The sequence below is a fragment of the Babylonia areolata genome, chromosome 4 (genome assembly GCF_041734735.1).
Source record: "Babylonia areolata isolate BAREFJ2019XMU chromosome 4, ASM4173473v1, whole genome shotgun sequence".
Lineage (NCBI taxonomy): Eukaryota > Metazoa > Mollusca > Gastropoda > Neogastropoda > Buccinidae > Babylonia > Babylonia areolata.
The window spans coordinates 9,978,912-10,005,589 of NC_134879.1; the positions used below are offsets into that span (position 1 = coordinate 9,978,912).

Sequence of the window (26,678 nt, forward strand, 5' to 3'; positions counted from 1 at the left end):
ACACACACACACGCGCGCGCGCACACAACACAGGATACACACATACGACACACACACACACATGGCTGTCACATGGTCTGCAAGCAAGTAGCAGGTCACACACACACACACACACACACACACACACACCACTCAGACACGCACAGAGGGCATTCAGACGCGGTCATGCAAGCACACACACACACGCGCGCGCGCCCACGCGGGCGCGCGCTATACCCAGGATACACATAACACTACACACACTTATCGCTGTCAACACTGTTTGCAAGCAAGCAGCAATACAAGAGATCCATCTGGCTTTGGAAAGTTTTGTCACCGTCTATCGCGCTCGTTGAAAAGAGGGAGGGAGGGATGGAAAAAGTGCAAGTGGGTGAGAGCTGGGCGCTGGGTGGGTTCGTGGTTAGGTTAGGGGGTTGGGGGGGCGGGGGATAGGGGCGGGAAAGGAAGGGGTGGTGGTGGTGGTGGTGGTGTGGAACCAAGATTATTGATCCTCCTCCGCTCTTTCAGCTTCAGAGGTGAGGGGATGGGAGAGAGGGGCTTGGTGGGGGTGGGGGGCTGATCGGCCGTTAGCCTTTGATCATCGGAGTGAAGTGTGATGAGCTTTTTAGTTTAGTTTTCTTTTGCCAGAATTGTTTTTTTTTTTTTTTTTTTTGATTGTGTGTGTGTGTGTGTGTGTGTGTGTGTGTGTGTGTGATTTAGTGCATTTTTGTTTTGTATTTTACTGTTCATTGCGTGTCTCTTTCTTCTTTTTTTTTTCTCTCACTCTCTCTCTCCATCTTTTGCACTCTGTGTCTCTACCCCCCCCCCCCCCCCCGCACCGCGCCCCGCCCTCCTCTCTTAGGAGTCTCTTCCCTTTCTTCCTCACCCCTCCTTCCCCTGCCCCCACCACACCCTCCCCTCTCCCTCCCTCCCTCCCTCCTTCCCTCCCCTGCCACCCTGCATCCAAAATACCATGCCATGTAGTCACGTGATGTGCCCTCTGAATGCAGGCTGCAGTACCGGTCAGTAAAGGGAGAGTGTTGCACGGTTCTCACATAGTAATAAGAGATTCAGCTGCAGTTTCAAGGAGTTGTCATATAGCTAGCTTGTGGACTGATTCCTGTATGTTACATCAGATCTGGTTTCAAAGAAAGACTGGTCGAGGAAAATGGGACCAGATGTCCAACCTTCGCATTCATGAACCCAATTGCGCTGGTTAGGCTTTCGGGAATTCGTGGGGGGGAAAAAACCCCAAACATCATCATCAGACGAAATGAAATAACTAAACACTTGTAAAACCGGAGACACAGGGTGAAAAAAGATAAAACATTTCATCATTTTTTTCTTGTTTCCCATTCATATAAAACGAGTAAAATGCCTTGAAGTTTCATCACTAATCAGATGATGATGATGATGATGATAATACGAATAATAATAGTGAGAGAAATAAAAAGTGTCACCCTCTGAAATGTTGTCGACGATTATTATTCTTTCAGTTCCTGATGATAATATGCGATTAGATAATATTATTTTTGACAGATTAGTGTCTTGATCGAGCGAGCGTGTGTGTGTGTGTGTGTGTGTGTGTGTGTGTGTGTGAGAGAGAGAGAGAGAGAGAGAGAGAGCGCGATGAGAAAGAAGAGAGTGGTGTCTGGAGAAAAGAGGACGTGGGGGACGGTGGGTGTGAAGATGGCAGGGAGAGAGGGGAGAGGGGGGGGGGGGGGGATGCACGTCTGGCTGGAACTGATCCTTTCTTGTTTGGCCAGCGTCGCTCCTCGAGTCTCGACACGTTGACAAATGGCATTTGCCTGGCCTTGGATTAGAAAAATTATTTTTGATTTTTTTTTTTTTTTTTTTTTTTTTTTTTTTGAATTACAGTTTTCAGTTTTCGAGGTAACCAATGACATTGTTTTACAGAGTGGGTGAGAAAAAGGAGGAGGAGGAGAAAGAGAGAGAGAGAGAGAGAGAGAGAGAGAAGCTCCACCGTACATTGACCCGTGACCTCAAGCATAGGTCATGACCTCGTGACCTTTAAGCAAAGGTCAATGTTAGAATGACGGGCCGGTTCCCTTTTCCTTCCAAGCCCCGCCCCTACCCCCTTTATTTATTATTCTTCGTTTTGTTTGTTGATGTTATACTCGCTCTGTGTGTGTGTGTGTGTGTGTGTGTGTGAGTGTGTGTGTGTGTGTGTGTGTAACCATAAAATGAACAACAACAACAGTGGTATGTAGCTTATATTTTCAAGCTCTAAATGTTGTTTGTTTGACTCTTAATTAACGACAATGTCATTAGTTTTCACCACATTGCCACTGATAAACCTACTTGTCAGATGAGCATGTCTATGTTCCCCCAGGTCTGTGTATGTTTATTCATCCATACACCTTTGGGTACTGGTCAGCAGTGGTCAGCAGCAGTCCGTGTTCAGCAGTGGTCAGTGGTCGACAGTGGAAGGTATCAGTGGTATGTAGAGTGGTCCGGTCAAAGTCAATGCGCAAACGTGATAAAACGACGCGATCAGAAGATTTTTTCCAGAGTGGTCAGTAATTGTCAGTAGTGGCAAGAAATGGTCAGTAATGGCCAACAGTAGTCAATAGCGGTCAGCTAATGGGTCAAATCCTTGCCAAGACGTCCGAATTATGCATAACCGTCACAAAGTGATGCAAGCTGAACTCTGATGGTGTACAACAATGATCAGTAGTGGTCAGTGATTAAACACCTGCTACGACAGATGTAACAAAATAACGGAGTCTGAGCACTTTTGGGTCGTGGTCAGTTAGTGGTCAGCAGTGGTCCTAGACCCGGGGGAATATAGACCTGTGGAAACATATAGCTGAGAGGAATATAGACCTGTGAAAACATATATCTGAGGGGAATATAGACCTGTGAAAACATATATCTGAGGGGAATATAGACCTGTGGAAACATATATCTGAGGGGAATATAGACCTGTGAAAACATATATCTGAGGGGAATATAGACCTGGGGGAACTCACACATGGCTGAAAGAAAAAATGGGGGAACATAGAGCTGACCTTGTCAGTATTATTGCTTTATGTATGCCCTTTCATCTGCGTCTGAAGAACTCCTTTAAGTCTTATTTTTTGCTGCGGTTTCTTCTCTTTTTTTTTTTTTTTTGTATTGGTATATTATAACTTATGCCAAAGACATCCCGAAACATTAAATACATCAAAGCATGAGTATCATCATTACATATATGAATACCAGGAACATTTTGGAATGACCAAAGGTAAATGATAGATAGGATCGATAAAATGAAGAAATGGAGAACACAAAGTAATGATGATGATAAAAGATTTGTCATCTGGCCCCCCCTTTCCTCTCTTCTTCTTCTCATGCTCCTCCTCCTCCTCCTCCTCCTTTTTTCTTCTTTTTCTTCTTGACTGGAAATTATGGAATGAAGAACAAATGTGATGGCACCTATGATCACATCATATTCAAGTATATTTACACACACACACACACACACACGCACGCACGCACTCTCTCTCTCTGTCTCTGTCTCTTTTAAAACGATCCTGTATCATCACCGTCGTTGACATCTCCACTAACTTCAACTTCAGTATCATGATCGTCGATGTCGTCGTTCTCCTCTTAACATCTTCTTCTTCTTCTTCTTCTCCCTTCATTTCCAGGTTCTATCTGTGTTTGGGGAAAATATAGGAAAGCAGTCCCGATAGCAAAGGAAATGCTTTTGATTAAAAAAAAAATATATATAAAATAATAAAAGGGACTTCCCATGCTTTCTCACACATTGTGGTGCTCCCCCCCCCCCCCAACACACACACACACACACACACACACACACACACTTTCTTGCAATTGAGAGAAAGTGTGGAAACGGAGGAACGAACATGCTTTCTCGCAGTCTCACAATTTCTCGCAGAGTGAGAGAAAGCGTGGGGTTAACAAGGGGTGTTTCAGTTATACGACTTATAGATATATTCATTTTCGTTTTTTTGTTGTTGTTGTTGTTGTTCTTTTTAATGGCTGTTATACACTGTTATTTGCGGATTGTTAATTACACTGTTCTGTTATCTTTATATATATATATATATATATATATATATATATATATCTCCATTTAACCACCATCTCCTCCTCCAACCCCCACCTCTTAATTTACGAAAAGGCACGCGCGCGCGCGCGTGGAGTAAGCTTTAAACTTGCATGTGTGTGTGTGTGTGTGTGCGTGCAGACGGCGAACACGTGCGTTCGATATTGATCCATGTGCAGCTGCAGTATTACCGGAGTGCAGGCGATTCGATGAGAGAGCGAGAGAGAGAGAGTGGGAGGGAGGGAGGGAGGGGGTGGGGGGGGCTGTGTTAATCTGTTGGCAGGTAATATGAGACACTGTCAATACGGTGAAACCATACCAGGTTATTTATTGTCGCTTATGTAAGCCTAATGAATAACAACGAACACCCCCCCCCCCCCCCCCCCCCACCTCCCCTCTCTTCACTCCCGACTACCCCTGAAGATAGCAGCGATTTCTGTCTGTTTCTTTTTAATTTCATAGGTTTCGAATTTGCATATATGATTCATCGTCATCTTTTTTTCTTTTTTATTTTATTTAGGAAATTAATGATTACTCGAAAGTCGTCAGTCAGATCAGTATTATTATAAAATTGATCGTTAATTGCTGCAGCTGTTGTTGAAGAGTTACTTTTCAGTGGGTTTTTTTTGTGTTTCTTTTTTTCTCTGCGTGTTATTACTTCAGTCACAGCTGAATGTGTGTGTGTGTGTGTGTGTGTGTGTGTGTGTGTGTGTGTGTGTGCGCACGGCACGCACACATGCTCACACGCGCGCGCGCGTGCACACACACACACACACACACACACACAGATATATACAAAATTTTAAAAAATAAATAAAAAAGAGAAGAAGTAAGAGAGAAAGAAGATGAACAGACAGATGAACCAGCAGTTGTGAAAACTGGTGCAGAGGGCACAGGACGCACTTGATCCGGGTGCAGATCATTTCTTACATCTTCAGGTACCTCGGCTTATCACCCCCTCACTTTCCTTTCCCCAGTTTTACACACAAACACATAGAGAAGGGAGGGGGGTGAGGGGGGGGGGCAGAATGGGGAAGTGGGTTGGTTGCGGCAGGGGGACGGGGTGAGCTGAATTCTAAAACGGTAGAACTAATAAAAAAGAAAATAAAAAAAACAAAAAAAAAAGAACCCCCTCCCTGCACCCTGACGATGACTCAACCCGAGGTGCCCCAGCCGATGTGCAACAAACACAAAATCGCGGTATAGCCCCGAACACAACGTTGCACGCAGCTTGTAGTATGCCTACAGCTTGAACCCTAACTGCAAGAAGATTTCTGTGCTTGTTGTTGTTGGTTGTCAATCAGTTTCCTCTCACACTGTATCCAGAAGCAGCGGCCTCCAGTTTCAGGCTTTCTGTGGCTGCTGTTTTTGACTCACTTGTGTAAACAGAGTGAGTCTGTGTTTTAACCCGGTGTTCGGTTGTCTGTGTGTGTGTGTGTGTGTGTGTGTGTGTGTGTGTGTGCCCGTGTGTCTGTGTGTCCGTGGTAAACTTTTACATTGACATTTTCTCTGCAATTACTTTGTCAGTTTACACCAAATTAGGCATAAAAATAGGAAAAATTCAGTTCTTTCCAGTCATCTTGTTTAAAACAATATTGCACCTCTGGGATGGGCACCAAAAAAAAAAAAAAAAAAAAAAAAAAAAAAAAAAGAAGCCTAATTATATGCAAACTGCATTTACTGTTATATTTATGGTTTTTGTATTCTCTAAACTTGGCACTTTGATCTGATATTCTGACCTAACAAGAGCAGTCATTATTATTATTTTTTGTTCAAACAGGAACTTCTTTTGCTAAGCATGGAAGTTTAATTTATTTTGCAAACGTTTTGGTGCAGATAGTAAAAAAGGGTAATTACTCTGTAATTAATGCTAGGAGAGTTAATTTGCTTTAAACTGATCTTTCTCATCTTAAACATTACATTTTGAAATTATACTCAATACATAAAAAGCTTGGATTTTTTTTTTTTAAAGTGTATCACAAGTGAGTCTTGAAGGCCCTGCCTCTCTTGTTTTAGTTTAGTTTAGTCCCCACTCCAAACCCCATCCAACATTTTGTCACAAAGAATGAAGAGAGAGAGAGGGGAGAGAGAGAGAGAGAGAGAGAGAGGCTGCCAACTGTGAAAGAAATTGTCTTTTTCATCTTGTCAACAATTGGACATCCTGCTGATTCTGGAAGCGGCATGCCAGCGAACGAAAAACACATGACAGTGTAGTGTTGCTTCTGGGTGGGAGGCAGGGAGGGTGGCGGGCGTGTGGGAGAACGAAGGGGGGGGGGAGACTAAGGGAGGGGATGTGGTAAGAGGAAGAGGGGGGGGGGGGGGGTGGACTAGTTGAGTGGGAGATAGAGCTAAAGAAATACTGGAATTTTGAATTTTAGTTTCGTCCACAAAGCGTTAAAAACCATTACGAAGTGTGTGTGTGTGTGTGTGTGTGTGTGTGTGTGTGTGTGTGAGAGAGAGAGAGAGAGAGGGAGAGAGAGAGAGGGGAGAGCGATAGGGGAGTGGATGGGTGACTGACACAGTCAGAACACACAACACGGTTGATCCTCAAACTTCCTCCCTCCCCCCCCCCTCCTTTTTTTTTATACACATATTTCACTTTCATGCCATTGTAGTGTAAAAAGAACCGGGCCTCTTCAGCAAGCTTTTTGCCAACCAGCCACAGACATGGTCGGTGGTGGTGGATAAGCCAGAAAAAAAAAAGGGGGTGGGATGAAGGACTTGGGAGGCATGTGAGGGAGGGGACCTGGTGTTGGGGGATGGGGGGTGTGGGGGCTGGGGGGGCGCTAAAGCATTCCTCCACTGAGCGGTACGGGGGTTGGGGGGGGGGGGGGCGGCTGGCTGACCTACTTCAGCACTTACACTTCTTGACTGTGAAAGTGTGTGCATGCGCGAATATCTTTTTTTTTTTTTTTTTTTTTATCCTTGGCAGACCTTTCCTCTCACTCCTCCTCCGCCTTTCTCTCCACATTCTATTTATTGCTATTTCCCTTCCTCACCACCACCACCACCACCACCACCCTGACCTTGTTCGACCTGCACTTCAAAAAAAAAAAAAAAAAAAAAAAAAAAGAAGGAAACTGAAGAATCCCGATTCCCCCCCCCCCCCCCCCTCCCCCCCCTTTCGCCCTCCTTCCCCAATGTTCACCCCCTCACCCCCCCCCCCTCCTTCCCTGTACCTCCCAGGTCGGTTGAACACATTCCATCAATGCGTTTGTTAGTTTGTTTGTTTTGGAACACTCAGTGTGTCGTGGCATGATGATGAAGAAAAAGAGGGATACCGAGTTGTTGTTTTCAAGCAAGCAGTGCAGAGGTGGTGTGTTTTTTCTTTTTCTTTTTCTTTTTTTTTTTCCTGGGGCGCCTGTGTGCAAATGCTCTCTCCAAATACTGGGCCGCACCAGATCTGGGTCATGTGGGTCTCCCTGCCTGGCCTTGCTGGCGTGCTGTTTGGCTGGCTGGCTGACTGGCTGGCTGGCTGGCTGGTTGGTTGGCGCGACATGGCGACCTAGCAGTCAGAACACGGGCACACAGACACACACACACAGCCATGTGTGTAGTTGTAAGAGTGGCCCCGTTTAGTTGTAGTGGAGGTAGTGAAGTGTAGGTGGGTGTATTCTTTATGGCCTTCACAGCGACCTGCCGTGGTATGTGCACTGACACTGACACAAACGTGTGTGTGTGTGTGTGTGTGTGTGTGTCTGTGTGTGGGCACACACACACACACACACACACACACACACACACACACCACCTACAATATATAATTATAACAGGCGTGTGTGGTGCAACGTCGACCCACACGCAGGCAAATTTGTTAAGAGTAATTGGCGCGCGGGGTGGTAGAAACATGGCTGGGAACCTGTTGCGAAAAAATACGAAATGCATAATTATATCGTGTATCGTATGCTACCTTCTTGTTTGTGTGTGTGGTGTGTGTGTGCGCGCGTTTACTAGATGTTATGTATGTGTTAAACAAACGGTATTTATAATGTGTTCGCGCGCGCGCGTGCGTGCGTGCGTGTGTGTGTGTGCGTGTGTGTGTGAAAGGAAGCGTTGAAATGCGACGGGTCAGAGTGTTGTGTTCGTAACGACAGTAACGTAACAGCGGGGCTTGGTAAATGAAAACAACAAGAAAGAAGAGCAAAACATTGATTCTTCACGATAATTGAAACTGGCATCCGATATTTGCCCGTAAAAAAACCCAACTCATATTAGAAAGCAAAGGTATAGGATGTGGAAGGTAGTTTCTTCAGTGCGAGCGTGCGGGTGCGTGCGTGCGTGCGTGAACTAAATCCTTCCTTGCTGGGTTGGAGGGTAGGACGGGTGGAAGAGACCTCTTCACCATCACCGACTCCCCCCTCCACGGCATTCCCTAATTCGTTTCTCCACTGACAGCACCAGCAATCACCACAAAAATACTGCGCCACACCTAACCATCACACCTCGTCCTTTCTCTTCCACCCGTACCACGCTCCAATTCTACCCCCCCCCCCCCCCACCCCCACAACCTCTCAAAAACCAACACTGTTGAGCCGCGACTTCGGACGTGGTCTCCATCTTTAATACTTCCTCCCCTCCCCCCCGCCCACCCCGCCCCTCTCCATTTTTTCAGATATATATTTTTTATTCCACTGTTTGCCGACACGCATGGCATTATGCCCCGTGCTGCACAAGGTTTGTGTTTTTGCTGCAGCTGGCTTCATAATGAGGGTTGGAAGTTGGACAGCACGCATGCAAAGAGGTGTGTGTGTGTGTGTGTGTGTGTACGCGCGCGCGGGGTGGTGGTGGGCGATGAACACCGCATTCAGGAAGACATGGACGAAGATCATGATGGCTGGTCAGTTTTCAGTTTTAATGTGTCAAAGAGTGCTGGCTGATCCATGTACGATGCACCACGTCTGCTGTTATAATCAGTCATACAAAAAGCAGATGCCTCATCTTCATAAGCCCAACGTGCTAGCAGATCAGCAGGTCTTTAGAGCCCACCGTAGGATTGCGTAAAGAATTGTTGGTTGACTTTGTTTACAGATATAGGCCTTGCAGAGTAGACTGAGTGTTGGTCTGAGTACTAGTCTTTCGGGTGAGACGATTGACCAGTCTCTCTCTCTCTCTCTCTCTCTCTGTCTCCCACTCCCCCCACACGCTCTGTCTCTCCCTCTCTGTCTCTCCCCCACTCCCCTCACCCCTCTCTGTCTCCCCCTCTTCCCCTCCCTACTCTCTCTGTACCCCCTCTCCCACCCTGCTCCCACCCCCCCCCTTCTCCATTTCTACCTGTTCCCTCTCTGTTTTTCTCTCCCCCCCCGCACCCCCCCCCCCCCGCCACCTCCCTCTTCAGTGTGTGTGTGTTCACGCGCACGCGTGCATGCGTGTAGCATCATGCGCGCCGCATTCCACCCTGGCCCCCTCCCCAACCCCCCCCCCCCCCCGCCCCCCTCCCCGTCGTGCAGACAAACCAGGGTAGGGTTGTGTGGCGGCAAAGGCAGTTTCCGATCCATGGGATGACAGAGCGCGCAGGCTGCATGCATGCACACTGTACTGCTGTTGAAGAGAGTCACGGAGATTGTGGGTTTTCCCCATCGCTCTCCTCAGTTTTCTATCTTTTTTCTTTTTTTTTTCTGTAGTTGTGTGTCTTTGTGTCTGTGTGCCCCCCCCCCGGTCTTTGCATCTGTCTTGTCGACTCTTGCTTCTGTCTCTCTCCTCCCCCTCACCCCCCCTCTCTCTCTCTCTCTCTCACTCTCTCTCGTGTCTTCTACTGTCTCTGCCTGTTCGTCGATCTCTCAGTCTCTGCCTCTCTGTCGCTCTGCATTTCTCTCTCTCTCTCTCTCTCTGTCTCCATCCATCCATTGATCCCTCTTCCTCCATCTCTCCCCTTCCATCCCATCTCCTTCCCTGGTCTTTTTCTTAGTCTCTCTTTTGCGTGTGTGTATGTCTCACACTCCCTCACCGTCATCACACACACACACATAGGCGCACGCACACACACACACACACGCGCGCGCACACACACACATAAATAAGTGCAAACACACACTGAAGCACATAAACACATAGACATACAAAAATACACGCGCGCGCACGCACGCACATACACACGCGCGCGCGCCCACTCATACATACACACACAGACACACACACACGCGCGCGCGCGCGCATACACACACACTCACACACAAACACGTGCACACACTAGCACACACATACACACCCACACCCACATAGTACATACACATGCACACGCGCACGCATACACACACAAACGCACGCAATCACCTACACACACACACACACACACACACAATCACACACATCTAAAGGAATACAGAAATCCTTCCATAACAATTCACGATTTCCAAAACGGCCTATTTATGAAAGCACACAAACACATACTGACATACAAATACGCACACACACACGCGCTCGCACTCGCATACACTGACACACGCGCGCACGCGATCTCACGTACGCACACGTACACTCACACATATACATAGAGATATGCTTGCTCACACACACACGCGTGCGCGCGCGCGGGCACAAACACACACACACACACACAACAACAACAACAACAACAAACACAACCCCTCAAATAAAGAAACAGGTGCATTTCAACGCACTATTATTGCGGCCTGTTTATTATCTTGACAGTACCCACAGCCGATAATGAAAGATAGTACCCCATGTTATTATACCAACCGGGGACAAACCGCTAAAGTTTAGTTTACACACAAATAATGACAACAGAACTATAAGAAAAAATAAGCAAAATGATAGGAGAAATATCTATGCCGAAAATGGTTAAAATAGAGGTTAGAGCAGGGCAGCGGAAAGCAATGATCAAGAATTTTCCCTAAGAGACTGACACGGCAGTAGATAGTGTATAAAACGGGCAAGTAATATGAAGGGGATATATATTAAACACACACACACACACACACACACACACACACACACACACACACACACACACACACCACACACACACTTTCAACGATAACATTCAAAGAAGGGAAGGGATAAAAGAAAAAGAAGAAAAAAAAAAAAAGGGGGAAAGAAACCAAAACATGAATTAGCCAGCATGCAGTTGAGGTCCGCAAACTAAATAAATCAACACTTGTCAACCAGTGGATGGATCTGATAACTGGATAATGTTTAAATATGCATGTATCAATACAATACAGAGGCAGAAATAGTTAAATGTATCACAAAACTACAGTGACTAAAATTACAGTCAGGAATCCCGCTGTGTTTTTTTGGAGTGTGTGTGTGTGTGTGTGTGTGTGTGTGAAATGGAAACCGGAGAAAGAGTGAGTGGAGGTGGAGTTGGGTACGGAGAATGGAAGGGTAGGGGAGGGTAAGAGGGAGGAGGTATGCAGGGCACGCCGTCTCCTCCTTTTACCTTGTCTATGATTGAGTGGAGGCTGCTGGACTGCGATACGTTTCTGGCCCTCAGAGAGTATCGTGTGCCGTCTCTGTGCTGGATTACAAGTTAAAAACAAAACAAAACAAAACAAACAAACAAACAAAAACGATGTTGATGCTTTCTTTGTAAAGTGGGCCGTGCACGTGTAGCATTGGCTGAAGCCGCCCCCCCCCCCCCCCTCCCCCCTCCCGGCATCTCCCCCCCCCCCCCCCGATTTGTTTTACCTCTTTTTAAATTAGTTTGTTTTTTTGTGTGACGGACTAAATTGTGTTCGGGTGAGCATATTTGGGCATTTTTCTGTTTGATTTGCAAGTGAAATATGTGTAGGTTTTTACAGTTTCAAAGAGCGGGATGTATACATAATTCTCTCTCTCTCTCTCTCTCTCTCTCTCTCTCAACAAATATCAATGATACACATAGTGTGTCAAGATATGTATTCCATGCTGTCATTGGAAGGAAGAAGTTAATTTGTAGACAGTGATCAAACATGGTGAAGTAATATATGCATTTATACTATACTATGGGTACATCATTTAAATGTGTATTCAGTATGATCGTGTGTATTTATTTATTTATTTATTTTTTAGTCAGTTACACAGTGTTATCAAATGCAACTTCCGTCGACCCACCCTCGCTCATTGTATTGTGTGGCCCAAGGCCGATGTACATCAAACTTCCGAGTTCTGAGCTCTCAGTCTCTCTCTCTCTCTCTCTCCCTCTCCCCCCCCCCCCCCTTCTCTCCCTTTCTGACTCTCACTCTCCCTGTGCTCTCGCCCACCCCAAACTTCCACGTTACCTCCACCCACCCTACCTCCGCACTCCCCCCCCCCAACCCCTTCCCCCCCCCCCCCCCCCCCCACACACACACACATTCTCTCTGTACCTCAGGTCACGAGGTCTTCAGCATGACTGATCGTGTTTCGCGGCGAACAGCAAATAACATAGGTTGCTGCTGCTGGCAAGCGCTGACTGACTGACGTACAACATGACTGACACACAAGCTTATAGTTCACAAGGCAACAAGAACAGGTCGTGAGGTCGAACCGAGGACGTCTCTCTGTCACACACACGCACACACACACACACACACACACACACAGAGGCTCGCGCACATACACCTGCGAGCAGCTTTTTCTGTCTTTTTTTTCTTTTTCTTGTTTCCTCCAAGCGACGATTGCAGATAGGAGAGTGAATGGAGGGGGGGGGGGGGGGGGGGGGGGGGAGGCAGAGTTGTAATTCACCCACACTCGTCAGGGTTTAGTTGCTTGCCGGCTTCCTGATTAGTTTAGCCCACCTGGCGTGAGAGTGATTGAAGTGTTGTTGTTTTTATATCAAGAATATTTTAAAGAAGTTCGAAGATTTTTTTTTATTATTGTGTGGCTCGCTTTCTGCTGTAATGGATTCACAACCAGAACCAATTGATCTTCTCAGAGAAGTTTGCAAAATCTACTGAGTTATTTAGGCTTTTTTTGTTTGTTGTTTTTTGTTTTAAATAACTCTCTCTCTCTCTCTCTTTCTCTCCGAGTCTCTCTCTGTGTGTGTGTGTGTGTGTGTGTGTGTGTGTGTGTGTGTGTGTGTGTGTGTGTGTGTGTGTGTGTGTGTGTGTGTGTGTGCGCGCGCGCGCGCGCGCGTGCGGGCTTGAGTGAGTGAATGCGAAGTATGCCGGTCTGAGTGAGTATGTGTGGATGCGTGCATGAGTGCGTGCATTTGTGTGTGTCCACGCGTGCGTGTGTAGATGTGTGCATGATATGATATGTATAGCAGCCTGTTTATCGTGATATATTTATACTAAAAGCTGTTATCATTCGGCAGAGAGAGATAGTGAGAGACAGACAGACGGAGAGATAGTGAGAGACAGACGCTTCAGAATTTTTTAAATTTTTTTTTATTGACACTGATCTATCAACTACGATGGATGTTCAGTAAAAATTTTCCTCGACTGACTCAGTTGCCATAGACTGAGAGGGACGAAACTTGGCAAAGTTTTAGTCTTTCTTTACATGGGTACCACCAAGGGTGACACACTTCTTCTTTTATGCTGCTGTAAAGACCTTGCCTGCGCAAATCAGCAGGTCAGTTGTGCCAGAAGCCACTGACGACTTGACCTCGGAAATAAGCCGGCGTTTCATCGTCTGGGAAGCAGTTGCCCTTCAAATATGACTTCATGGTTGGAAAGAGGTGGAAGTCAGATGGTGCGATGTTGTGAGAGGTAATGGGGGTGAGGAAGGATTTCATAGCTGCAGGACCGTGCTTCCCGTCTGGGCAACATGCAGCTTGTGTGAACGGGGGCATGTCTTGCAGGAGGTGGACACCTTTGGTCAGCATGCCACGCCTCTCAGTTTTGATGGCCTCCCGCCATTTCTGCAGCTGTGAAGCGTAGTATGTCCCTTTGCCAGGAAATCCACATCACTGCTCCAGTGCTGGTTCCAAAAGACCGTGAGCATGACCTTGTGTGCCGTGCATTGGACAGGGGCCTTCACTTCTCCATCAAACCCTGTGCTTTACGCTACGTCTACATCCCCTTTACCTTCTCTCCTCCATGAATGAATGGGAAGAGAAAGGAAAAGAACGAGTTACTGAACTTCTTTATATTGTTCCGTTGCCGTCACTAGGAAAGTGTCAGCTCGTACACACCTTTATTCTTTTCAGTTTGGCATGTATATTTTGAAATTCACTTGTCCTTCAAGTGACGCAACCCAAGACGATAGAAATTTTGCATCTCGCAGGGAAGGGAAGCAACTCGGCATTGTTCCAGAAGATTCAGGCTTGCAGCAGTTACCTCGCGTGGACCATGCGTAGAGCGTCTGTGTGAGCGTGCGTGGGGAAGGTGCGGGTGCACTCCTCACTGTTGCCGCTTCATTCTCTTGTTTTATTTTAACCCGGTGTTCGGTTGTCTGTGTGTGTGTCTGTGTGTGTGTCTGTGTCTGTGTGTCCGTGGTAAACTTTAACATTGACATTTTCTCTGCAAATACTTTGTCAGTTGACACCAAATTTGGCATAAAAATAGGAAAAATTCAGTTCTTTCCAATCATCTTGTTTAAAACAATATTGCACCTCTGTGATGGGCACAAAAAAAAGAAAAAAAAGAAAAAAAAAGAAGCCTAATTATATGCAAACTGCATTTACTGTTATATTTATATTTTTTGTATTCTCTGAACTTGGCACTTTGATCTGATATTCTGACCCAACAACAAGAGCAGTCATTATTATCATTTTTTGTTCAAACAGGAACTTCCTTTGCTAAGCATGGAAGTTTAATTTATTTTGCAAACGTTTTGGTGCAGTTAGTAAAAAAGGGAAATTACTCTGTAATTAATGCTAGGGGACTTAATTTGCTTTAAATTGATCTTTCTGATCTTAAACATTACATTTTGAAATTATACTCAATACATAAAAAGCTTGGATTTTTTTTTTTTTAAGTGTATCACAAGTGAGTCTTGAAGGCCTTGCCTCTCTTGTTTTATTATTGTTTTGATTAGACTTGATTCAACCCAGATAACAAAATTAACTAATAGGTAACTTTAAAGGCATGGCTAATGCAAATTGTTTTTTGTGATGTTGTTTTCGGAAAAGATCAGATGAATAACACATATTGACCAGCTGTTGTCTTGATCACCTGTCTGGAGTAGCCAGCCGCTGTTGGTTTTGGGCGCGGAGGTATGGGGAATGGGGGTGGGGGGGGGGGGTGGGGGGGGGGGGGGGGGGGGGATGCTGAGAGCTAAAAGAAATCTTCTGACTATGTAGGGTTTATAACATTTTCATTGTTCATTACATATATTTGCAGTTCATGTTACTGTAAGGTTTGAAAAATATTTCAAGATAACAATAGATATTGCCAGCATTTCCTTCAGTTGATTCTGACAATTTTGTTGTGATACAAACAACATCCAACTGCAGTGGTCAGATTGTTCCATCGTTGGAGTCTCACCTGAGTTTCCTGAGTTTGATCCCCCCCGTCTTACCTGGTGGGTAAAGGGTGGAGATTTTTCCTATCTCCCAGGTCAACATATGTGCAGACATGCTAGTGCCTGAACCCCATTCGTTCAAGATATTGTAAGCCTTGTCAGCGTTGGTTCAGTATAGAATCAAGGGCATGCCCAGCATGCACACACACCCGAAAACGGGGTACGACTGCCATGGCGATTGGAATGAACTTCCTTTTTCGCTTTGTCAAGTCTCCACACTCAGCTCTTTCAAGTCTGGCCTTAAAACCCACCTCTTCCCAAAATAGCCTCTCTTGCCTGCCCTTCCTTGTCTTTAGTTTCTACAGTATTAGAGTTATGCATGTGTGTGAATGACTGGTGTGAAAGCGCTTTGATTTGTCTCTCTGCACAAGATCCAGCGCTATATAAATACCATTATTATTATTATTATTATTAAACAAAATGTCCATAGACGTAAAATGTTTACATGGTGTAAGAGCTTGTGTGCGCGTGACTGAAACCTGATTGAATGATGCAGGAAACGAATGATGAGCACCCAGTGGTAGGTGTCAGTCTAAGTAGACAACATGTGTAAAGGACTCCGTGTTTGTAAAGTGCTCAGATCTTGGTCTCTGACCAAGGACAGACACTAAATATCATGATCATCATCACCATCATCATCGTGTGCGTTTGTGTGTGTGTGTGTGTGTGTGTGCACATGTGGCGTGTTATTTTTGGAAAATAAAGATATCCCAATGGGAAACACTGTTTTAGAGTTAATTTGGGGCATGGGGAGAATGTGGGGGGAGGGTGGTGTCAGTGTGTGTGTGTGTGTGTGTGTGTGTGTGTGTGTGTGTGTGTAAAGGCTTCTCTAAAGAGTATGTTTGTGTGTCGCCTCCAGTTGAAGTCATTTCCAAGCACTGGTACTGTGTATGGTCATCGTGTCGGGCTATGACCACCAGAACAGCAGAGGAGCCATCGGCTGTCCTATCTGGGCTAGAATTTGATTATAGTAGAGAGAATCTTGCCCAAGTTACATCCCCACTCTCTCGGCCAAGAGAGGTTTAGGACAGTTGGCGTTGGGATGGTTCCCATAGGCCAACTAGTTTCTTGGTACTATATCAGAAAAAAATGCACATCTAACAGCTGAGTTTATGTGTATTATTTTTTTAATGATTACATTCAAATGTGAATATTAATTCTTTAACCAGATGTCTACAATTACCAGTACATATGACAGTACATTTAAAAAAAACACCACCCTCTTCATTTGGATATTTATGGGTACTTACACCCCTGCCATACTTGTGAAAACTTCATAGCCTTATCACCCAACCATATCAATGCGTTCTTGTTGTGTTTCAGATGAACACAGGATGGCTGCCACAAGATACGGGGCATCACCGCCTCTCCCAGGCTATGACAACGACCAAGACCACCTCCACCGTGGCAGACCTCTTCGTTGTGAACACCACCACCCTCACCACAGTCACAAACGCCACAACTACTACTTCAACCAGCGTTGCAGGGCCGCGACCCCGTGTGCCCCTGTCAGCCCAGGCCTGAGCGACAGCCGGCAGTGTGGTGGGTGTTGTTGACTGGGCACCATGCCTCCCCCCAAGAAGCCCAAGAATGGCCCCACCAGTGTGGAGCAGTTTCTGTCCCGCGAGGAACTCCAGAAGATGGAGGAGACGGCCTCCCAAGTGGCCTCGGCAGTCGCCTCTGAGGTCTTCCAACAGGGCGACTCCTCCTCCTCCTCCTCCCCCCCACCCCCAACGCTGCCCCCTCCTGCTAAGAAAATCAAGAAAGAAGGCGGTATTGGTGGTGATGGTGGTGGTGGTGTTGGAAGGGGTGGTGGTGGTGGTGGTGGTGGTGTCGTTGGCAGTAGAGAGGGGAGTGGTGGCGGTGGTGGTGACAGTGATGGAAGTGAGAAGGGAAATGGCATGGCGGTGGAAGAGAAAGAAAGAAACTCTGCACAGTCCTTCTCTTCCTCCTCCTCCCCTCCTGCTGCAGCCAGCAGTCACAGCAGCAGCACCACCACTAATACCTCCAACAGCGCGGCCACCATCACCACCACCACCACCACCACCACCACAGACACTGCGGGGTTCGCATCCCGGGCGGAGGCCTGTACAGACTCAGGGAGCCTCTCCACCTCCCGCGGGGGCATTCTGCGCCAGCTGTTCTCCAAGAGGGAGACGGACACTGCCGGGGAGGCCTCTCCTTCCTCCTCCTCCCGGCCTCTCCCTCCTCTTCCTCCTCCTCAGGTCTTGGACACGACGCGGAAAGACAGACAGGGCAGGGAAGGGGGGAAGACGTCCCCCTCCGTGGTGAGCGGAGGGAAGAGTGCTGTTCGGGAGCACTGGCCCACCATCCGCAGTGGCGGTAGCGGTGGTGGTCCACAGAACTCAGGGGTTGCACATGACGATGCCTCGGCTGCCTTCCCCCCGCCCCGGCCCTCCTCCTCCTCCTCTCTGGGCCAGCAGGCGGGCAGTGGGAGCGGCAGCAGCCACGTTCAGGGAGAAGAAAGTCTGCTGTCCTCAAAACGTTTCACGGAGCGTTCTTACCTCACTTCATTGATTAAAGGGTCTCCTCCGGCTTCTTCGGGGGCGATGGCCGCACCGCCGGCTTTAGTCGAGCGGGCGGCGGTCAATCATTCAGGGAACTTGTTGCACAGTCTGATGGGGGCCCCGGCTCCGCCCGCCTACATTCACACAGCGTTCCAGCTACCTCTCCTCGACACCAGTACCTCAGGACATGCTGCGGCGGCGGGCCCCGTCAGTACCTCTGTGTTGGCTTATCTGGCGGCTCAGGGCGCGCACCACCCCCAGCCTCACTCCCCGCTCCCCCCTCTCCCCCATCTGCCTCGGTATTGTATGCCCTCTTCTCTACCTCTTGTTGACGGCCCCAAGACAACCTCGTTGACCTCATTCTCCTCCTCCTTTCCCTCCTCACTGCCGACCCGGGCTCCTGTGATGTTGGCCGCCTCAGGGATCACAGAGCCTTTTGACCTGTCGGTGAAGAAACTGTGTCGCAGTGGCAGTGACAGCGCGGACAGCGACAGTGCTGGCGGCGACAGGACCCTGGGCAACCCGGCTTCTTCTTCTACCGCGTGGCCAGGCAGCAGTAACAGCACCGGCAGTAGCAGTGGAGGCGGTGATGTGGGTACGGGTAACGCCCCTCCAGCCGCTCTCGATCCTTCCCCAGCTGCTCAGATTACCACTGCCAGTACCTCCATGGCGTCACCCACTGTGGCTTCCACGCCGCCAGGGCGTGCCAACAAAAACGGGTCCTCGCCTCCTGGCAGGCCTCCTCCAGTTGGGAGCCTGCCAGCGTACTACCTGACCATGGAACCGGGGGAGGGTGGACGGCCCCTGGGCAAGCTGTCGGTGCAGGACATGGTGAGCCACAGCCCCGGGAAGGTGGGGATGTTGGGCATGGCCCCCCCATCCCCCAGACCTGCCCCATCCCCCAGACCTGCCGGCCCCAGTCCTGTCCGCTCCTCGCCGTCCGACTCGCCCTTCAGTCCCAAGAGGTGAGGGTTTCTACAATGAGCTCTGACTGTCCTCTTTCTCCATCCATGCGTCCACTCATGTATCAATCTATCCATCTGTCTGTATATATGTCCATCTGTCTATCTCAATCTGTCCATCGATCCATCCATCCATCCATTGATCTATTTATCTATTTGTCTATCTGTCTGATCCATTCATCCATCCATCAGTCTGTTTATATGTCTGTCTATCTCTGTCTGTCTCAGATTTATTGTCTGTGTGTCTGTTCCGCCCGGACTTATACGCATGTCTTTCCTATTTCATACGCTCTTATCTCTTCCTCCTTTACCTACTTGCATCTTCTCTTCCCGTGTGTCTGTATACATGTCTGTGGCCATTTTATGTGTGTGTGTGCGCGCGCACATATGTTTGTGTGTGTGTGTGTGCATGTGTGTCTGTGTGTGTCAAGTCTTCCAACAAAGACAGCGAGTGGATAGAATTACCATTTAATAATTTTACATGAAATCCTCAAGAGCTGCTGGAAAGTTTTCAAACTGTGACTCAGGACAGTTCATGTGAGACCAGAAAACCAGCTGTTGCAGAAGGTGGAGCGAGTAACAGGTCATCTGATTTCAATTGTCGAGACAGTTCAGCGATGATATTTTTTGTTTTCTTCTTTTTTTTTCTGGTCGTTGTAATGATGGTCTTAGTGATTTCCTCCCTTGGACAATACTGTCTGGTTGTGACAATGGCCTGTCTCCATGGGAACAATACTGTCTGGTAGTTATGACGATGGTCTGTCTCCATGGGAACGATACTGTCTGGTCGTTGTGACGATGGTCTGTCTCCATGGGAACGATACTGTCTGGTCGTTGTGACGATGGCCTGTCTCCATGGGAACGATACTGTCTGGTCGTTGTGACGATGGTCTGTCTCCATGGGAACGATACTATCTGGTCGTTGTGACAATGGCCTGGTCGTTGTGACAATGGTCTGTCTCTATGGGAACGATACTGTCTGGTCGTTGTGACAATGGTCTGTCTCCATGGGAATGATACTGTATGGTTGTTGTGACGATGGTCTGTCTCCATGGGAACGATACTGTCTGGTCGTTGCGACGATGGTCTGTCTCCATGGGAACGATACTGTCTGGTCGTTGTGACGATGGCCTGTCTCCATGGGAACGATACTGTCTGGTCGTTGCGACGATGGTCTGTCTCCATGGGAACGATACTGTCTGGTCGTTGTGACGATGGTCTGTCTCCATGGGAACGATACTGTCTGGTCGTTGTGACGATGGCCTGTCTCCATGGGAAGGATACTGTCTGGTCATTGTTACGATGGTCTGTCTCCATGGGAACGATACTGTCTGGTAGTTATGACGATGGCCTGTTTCCATGGGAACTATACTGTCTGGTTGTTGTTACGATGGTCTGTCTCCATGGGAACGATACTGTCTGGTAGTTATGACGATGGTCTGTCTCCATGGGAACGATACTGTCTGGTCGTTGTGACGATGGCCTGTCTCCATGGGAACGATACTGTCTGGTCGTTGTGACGATGGCCTGTCTCCATGGGAACGATACTGTCTGGTCGTTGTGATGATGGCCTGTCTCCATGGGAACGATACTGTCTGGTCGTTGTGACGATGGTCTGTCTCCATGGGAACTATACTGTCTGGTCGTTGCAACGATGGTCTGTCTCCATGGGAACTATACTGTCTGGTCGTTGTAACGCTGGCCTGTCTCCATGGGAACGATACTGTCTGGTCGTTGCGACGATGGTCTGTCTCCATGGGAACGATACTGTCTGGTCGTTGTGACGATGGTCTGTCTCCATGGGAACGATACTGTCTGGTCGTTGTGACGATGGCCTGTCTCCATGGGAACGATACTGTCTGGTCGTTGTGACGATGGCCTGGTCGTTGTGACAATGGCCTGTCTCCATGGGAACGATACTGTCTGGTCATTGTGACGATGGCCTGTCTCCATGGGAATGATACTGTATGGTCGTTGCGACGATTGTCTGTCTCCATGGGAACGATACTGTCTGGTCGTTGTGACGATGGTCTGTCTCCATGGGAACGATACTGTCAGGTCGTTGTGACGATGGTCTGTCTCCATGGGAACGATACTGACAGGTCGTTGTGACGATGGTCTGTCTCCATGGGAACGATACTGTCTGGTTGTTGTGACGATGGCCTGTCTCCATGGGAACGATCCTGTCTGGCCTGTCTCCATGGGAACGATACTGTCTGGTCGTTGTGATGATGGTCTGTGCAGTGTTGGACAGGATGTTACCCTTCTCCAGTCTCCTGAGAGACTTGGTTGCTCCTGTTGGCCATGTCACAGCTCTGTGTATGTATGTATGTGTGTGTGTGCGTGTGCACGTGTGCGCACGTGTGTGTGTGTGTGTGGACGTTACAGAAGGGTCCTCTCTCTCTCCCAGTCTCTGTATCTGTCTCCCTAACTCTGTGTGTCTTTGTCTCTCGCTCTCTCTCTGCCTCACCCCTACTCTCTCTGTCTCTTTCTCTCTTTATCTCACATTTTGACAGAAAACCACTGTTCACTGTCTCTGCTTCAGTCTTATCTGTTGAAACCTTCTCTGCCTTTTTTGGATATGAGAAGATTCTAGGCGATTCCTTGTGGTGACTTCCAACACGCAGGCGAGGAAAATACAGGTCTCGTAAGGATTGCTTGTGAACCTAGGGACATGGTGAAACGGTGGCAAGCAGCGAAATATACAATCAGTGTAACGAGCACCACTCTTAACCACGGGGTGATGTCTTTAAACTAACATTTTCGCCTGTGAAACAACGATTTTCGAGCACATTTTTCACGCTGTTTATGGTGCACGTGTTCCTGAAACAGCCGTTTGTGTGTGTTCAATGAGAGGCCAGTGGCAGAACATACCATGCTGCCTGTTTGATTCAAAACATCTCTCGATTTTTTTTAATTCACATTTTATGAAAAATACCTACTTTTATGAAGTCATTAACTTTTTTTGTGATGTGTGTGTGTATGTGTGTGTGTGTGTGTGTGTGTGTGTGTGTGTGTTTAACTTTTTTGTGATGTGTGTGTGTGTGTGTGTGTGTGTGAGAGAGAGAGAGAGAGAGAGAGAGAGAGAGAGTGAGTACACACGCCATGAAGCTGAACTGTCTGGAAAAGTCTCCAGAGGAAGCTTACAGCCTGTGGTCTTGCCTTGTCGGAAGTGATGTTAGTTGTGTGCTACGGATCTCTTCTTCATCACCAGTCCAGTCAGGTCCCGCTTTTCTTGTGTGTCCTGGACTGTGAGCATCTGGCTGCTAACGCCGTCCGGGACTTCCTGTAATTGGTGGAGTCTCTGTGTGGGGGGTGGAGGGGAGGTGAGGGGTTGTGGGTGCGGGGGGGGGGGGGGGGGGGGGGGGGGGGGGGGGGGGGGGGCTGAGTGTGTGTGTGTGTGTAAGGGACGGTAAGGACGGATGGAGTGGATAGCGACCATGCGCGAGTGTGAATGTGTGTGAATGAATTAGTGTCTAGTTGAATGTATACGTGCGGGTATCAGAGTGCGAAGTTCAAATGATAATGCAAAATTACACGAGACAGGTCCACAGGTACTTTTGGTTCTTAATCGCCCCTGTTAGCTTCACCGGCTTTCTCACAACCCCACACCTTCACGGACTTGGAGAGAAATCGTTGGAGGCGCCCCACGCTTTGTCTCACTTTCCGAGAGAGTGGGATATTGAGGAGAGTGTGGCCGTGTTTCCTTCCCGCGCTCTCTCTAGTGCGTCTCCACGCTTCCTCATCTTGGATGGGGTCTTGTCTTTTCCCCAGCACAAATCTGAGAGAAAAGCGAGAGACAGAAAAAGAAAAGAGAAAGAGAGGGACGATGACGATGGCGTAGGCGAAGACATTGACAGTGATGACACTGAAACTGACACCCATTTATTTGTGTTCCACATGAGACGGATCATTACAGTGCATCGACCTCATCAAGTTCAGCATCGGAATCAACAGCAAACAATGAAATTAAGGCAATGTGTATAACTCAAACAGAAATGTATATATACCAAGACTTGAGCACAAGCCTTTCCCGGGGGATGTTGGGAATAACATCAGAATAAATCAATTTTCTATGTAAATGTGACAGAAAAAAGGTGTTCACAATGCTTTACCGTCTCGTAGGGACCAAGTACAGTTTTGATGTTTGTTGTGATACAACCTCTTCTGTCACATTTATTAAAATTTGTCCTTCATTCCGCGCTTGTTCATAATTTTGTGTCAGCATCAACATTGCACTGGAAATGGTTTCTCAGTTTCAGAGAAGACACTCAGAACTTCAAAACAACAACAACAAAAAACGAAAAGAAAAAAAAAGAAGAAAGAAAAACAATGTGAACGAAGGAAAACAAATCATCCAGCCAAAGAAACAGAAGGAAACACACACACAAATATATATATATATATATATATATATATATATATATATATATATATATATATATGGGTGTGCGTGTTTGTTTATGTGTGTGTTCTTGGTCCTCTTCGTCTTGTTGTTTTTACTCCCCTGTGTCAGGGAAACGCTGAGGATTCTGTTGACAATCAGTTTATTGTCTAGACTAATCATAGTCTCCGCACATTCATACAAGGTACAGGATTATGCCGCAAGAAATGGACCTCGCAATGAAGAGAAGGACAAACTGGGGCAGGAGCAAGACGCGAATGTCACGGGCGGGAACCGGCGGCCGCCAGGATAAGGGAGATGGGGCGGGCATAATTTGAGGGGGTGGGGGGGCAGGGGGGGGGGGGGGGAGTGGAGGTGAGAGGAAGTAAGGGGGGCAGGAGGATGGCTGGCAAAGGGAGGGAGGGGGGGGGGGGGGGGACTTGGAATGACGGAGGGGCGGCGAGAAAAATTAATTATCCTTTTTGGACCCAGACGGATACAGATCAATGGTTCGGTGTGTATATGTATCCGTGTGTGTGTGTGTCTGTGTCTGTGTGTGTGTTACTGTGTGTGTGTGTGTGTGAATCATCGAAGCAGACTGATCGTGACAGACAGGAAACTGGTATAAGGGTAAAGCAGACGGTCCAATCAAATCGCGGAAAATGGTTCGTTGGTCGCTTTTCTGTAATGCTGAACGCTCTCGGAGCTTTTTGTGGGCTGTCGAGGCTTTCCGCTACGTTTGATGATGAAACCTGTTACTTCTGACGACTGACGGCGGGTGAAGAGGGGGTCGAGATGGAGACTGAGGAGATAGCTTGAAATTCGGAGGTTGAGGGCCTTGAGTTCTCTCTCTCTCTCTCTCTATGTACGAACATGCTATGTATTTTTCATCCAGTTATCGGTTACTCACGTACAGTACACCTCTGTGTGTGTGTGTGTGTGTGTGTGTGTGTGTGTGTGTGTGTGTGTGTGTGTGAAGAGCGATCGAATTGCCCCTTTGTATCCCCCACCCCTTTGTGTATGGGCCGGTGGCCTTCACAATTAAACCTGTGTCAGTGTCAGTGTCAGTCTCTCTCTCTCTCTCTCTCTCGATAAGTGGGGGAAAAAATACCAGACATGCCTTGTGGGATAATTGGTTGGGAACTGAAAGGGATTCTTGATAGTAAACCCCAAGATTAAGATTAAAGACTGGACGCTGCTATGATAGAATGGATAATAATAAATCCGAGCCCTGATGCCTTCGTTTTCCATAAAGAATTTGAAGAAGCGTCTAAAACACGGTCATGGTTTGTGGAGAACTTGGATATATTATTCATTCTACTATGGCATATAGTGCACCATCCAGTGAGCCCTTCGGGTTTGTGGTGTGGCGTCCAGTTTTTGACTCACTTGTGTAAACAAAGTGAGTCTATGTTTTAACCCGGTGTTCGGTTGTCTGTGTGTGAGTGTGTGTGTGTGTGTGTGTGTGTGTGTGTGTGTGTGTCCGTGGTAAACTTTAACATTGACATTTTCTCTGCAAATACTTTGTCAGTTGACACCAAATTAGGCATAAAAATAGTAAAAAATTCAGTTCTTTCCAGTCATCTTGTTTAAAACAATATTGCACCTCTGGGATGGGCACAAAAAAAAGAAGAAAAAAAAGAAGCCTAATTGTATGCAAACTGCATTTACTGTTATATTTATATTTTTTGTATTCTCTAAACTTGGCACTTTGATCTGATATTCTGACCCAACAACAAGAGCAGTCATTATTATCATTTTTTGTTGAAACAGGAACTTGTTTTGCTAAGCATGGAAGTTTTATTTATTTTGCAAACGTTTTGGTGCAGATAGTAAAAAAGGGAAATTACTCTGTAATTAATGCTAGGGGACTTAATTTGCTTTAAACTGATCTTTCTCATCTTAAACATTACATTTTGAAATTATACTCCATACATAAAAAGCTTGTGTGTTTTACTCTCAGTCACAAGTGAGTCTTGAAGGCCTTGCCTCTCTTGTTGTTGTTGTTGTTGTTGATTATTTTATATCAAAGTGGGATTTACTCTGTCTATATGTCTGTCATAGTTTCTGTCTCCGTCTGTCTGTCTATCTTTCTCTCTCTCTCTCTCTCTGTCTCTCCCGCCCCCTCTCTGTCAAATCTCTTAAACTTGAACCTCCCATTTTCTGGAAAAGAGAAGATTCCGTGGAAGGTAATCTGAAATCCAGAGCATGGGCGAGGTATCACCATGTGTACACCTGTCTGAAGATGTCTCTCAAGAACAGTGTTGCCTCTGAGCCCCCTCCCCCCACTCCTTTTTACGTGTGCTGTGTTGCACTGTGGTGAGGCAAGGTATTTTCTTCCTAATTTGATCACCAGTATAGTCAGGCTCCTTGCCCTGTGTCTTTTGAGCTGCGAGCATCTGAATGTTGGTGTCACATGAAGTGGAGTTCAACTGCCTATTGGTAAAAAAAAAAAAAAAAACACCAACTCAACGAAACCAGCCTTAATGTTCAAGTTATTCAGTGCTTGGTTCGTGTTTTTTTGTTTTTTTTTACTGAAAATTCCTGGTCATAACATTGGATTATGCAGCGATAGATCACCTCTGCGTCATGAGAAAGATCTATGGTTGGAGATGAACAAGACTAGAATGCCACCGGGGGGGAATCCGCTGTCGCCAGGAGAGATGAGAAAAGCGAATTGATGGAGGAGAAGAGAGAAGAAGGGATGTTAATGGAAGGTGGGGGGCGGGTTGGGGGGGGGGGGATTGATGGGGAAGAAGGGATATTGAGGTGGAAGGACTGGATTTGATGGAGAAGAACAGGGGATGTTAAGGGGGGAGGACGTTGTTTGATGGAGAAGAGGGAAGAGGGGATGTTAAGGGGGAAGGACGTTGTTTGATGGAGGAGAGGGAAGAGGGGATGTTAAGGGGGAAGGACGGGGTTTGATGGAGAAGAGGGGATGTTAAGGGGGGAGGACGGTGTTTGATGGAGAAGAGGGAAGAGGGGATGTTAAGGGGGAAGGACGGGGTTTGATGGAGAAGAGGGAAGAGGGGATGTTAAGGGGGAAGGACGGTGTTTGATGGAGAAGAGGAAGAGGGGATGTTAAGGGGGGAGGACGTTGTTTGATGGTGGAGAAGAGGGAAGAGGGATGTTAAGGGGGGAGGACGGTGTTTGATGTGGAGAAGAGGTAAGAGGGGGATGTTAAGGGGGAGGACGTTGCTTGATGTGGAGAAGAGGGAAGAGGGGATGTTAAGGGGGAGGACGGGGTTTGATGGAGAAGAGGGAAGAGGGGATGTTAAGGGGGGACGACGTTGTTTGATGGAGAAGAGGGAAGAGGGGATGTTAAGGGGGAAGGACGGGGTTTGATGGAGAAGAGGGAAGAG

General features: G+C 47.3%; 1 protein-coding gene across 4 annotated transcripts in view; it reads left to right on the forward strand.

Annotated features, from left to right (window-relative positions):
* Positions 1-26,678, forward strand: part of LOC143280842 (uncharacterized) — a 266,693-nt gene that overhangs the window by 120,306 nt on the left and 119,709 nt on the right. For all 4 annotated transcript variants that reach the window (XM_076585557.1, XM_076585560.1, XM_076585559.1 and 1 more), the window contains exon 2: positions 16,766-18,935. In XM_076585557.1, coding sequence (XP_076441672.1) covers positions 17,008-18,935 — 1,928 coding nt within the window. In that variant the 5' untranslated portion in view covers positions 16,766-17,007. The remainder of the gene's footprint in view (positions 1-16,765; positions 18,936-26,678) is intronic.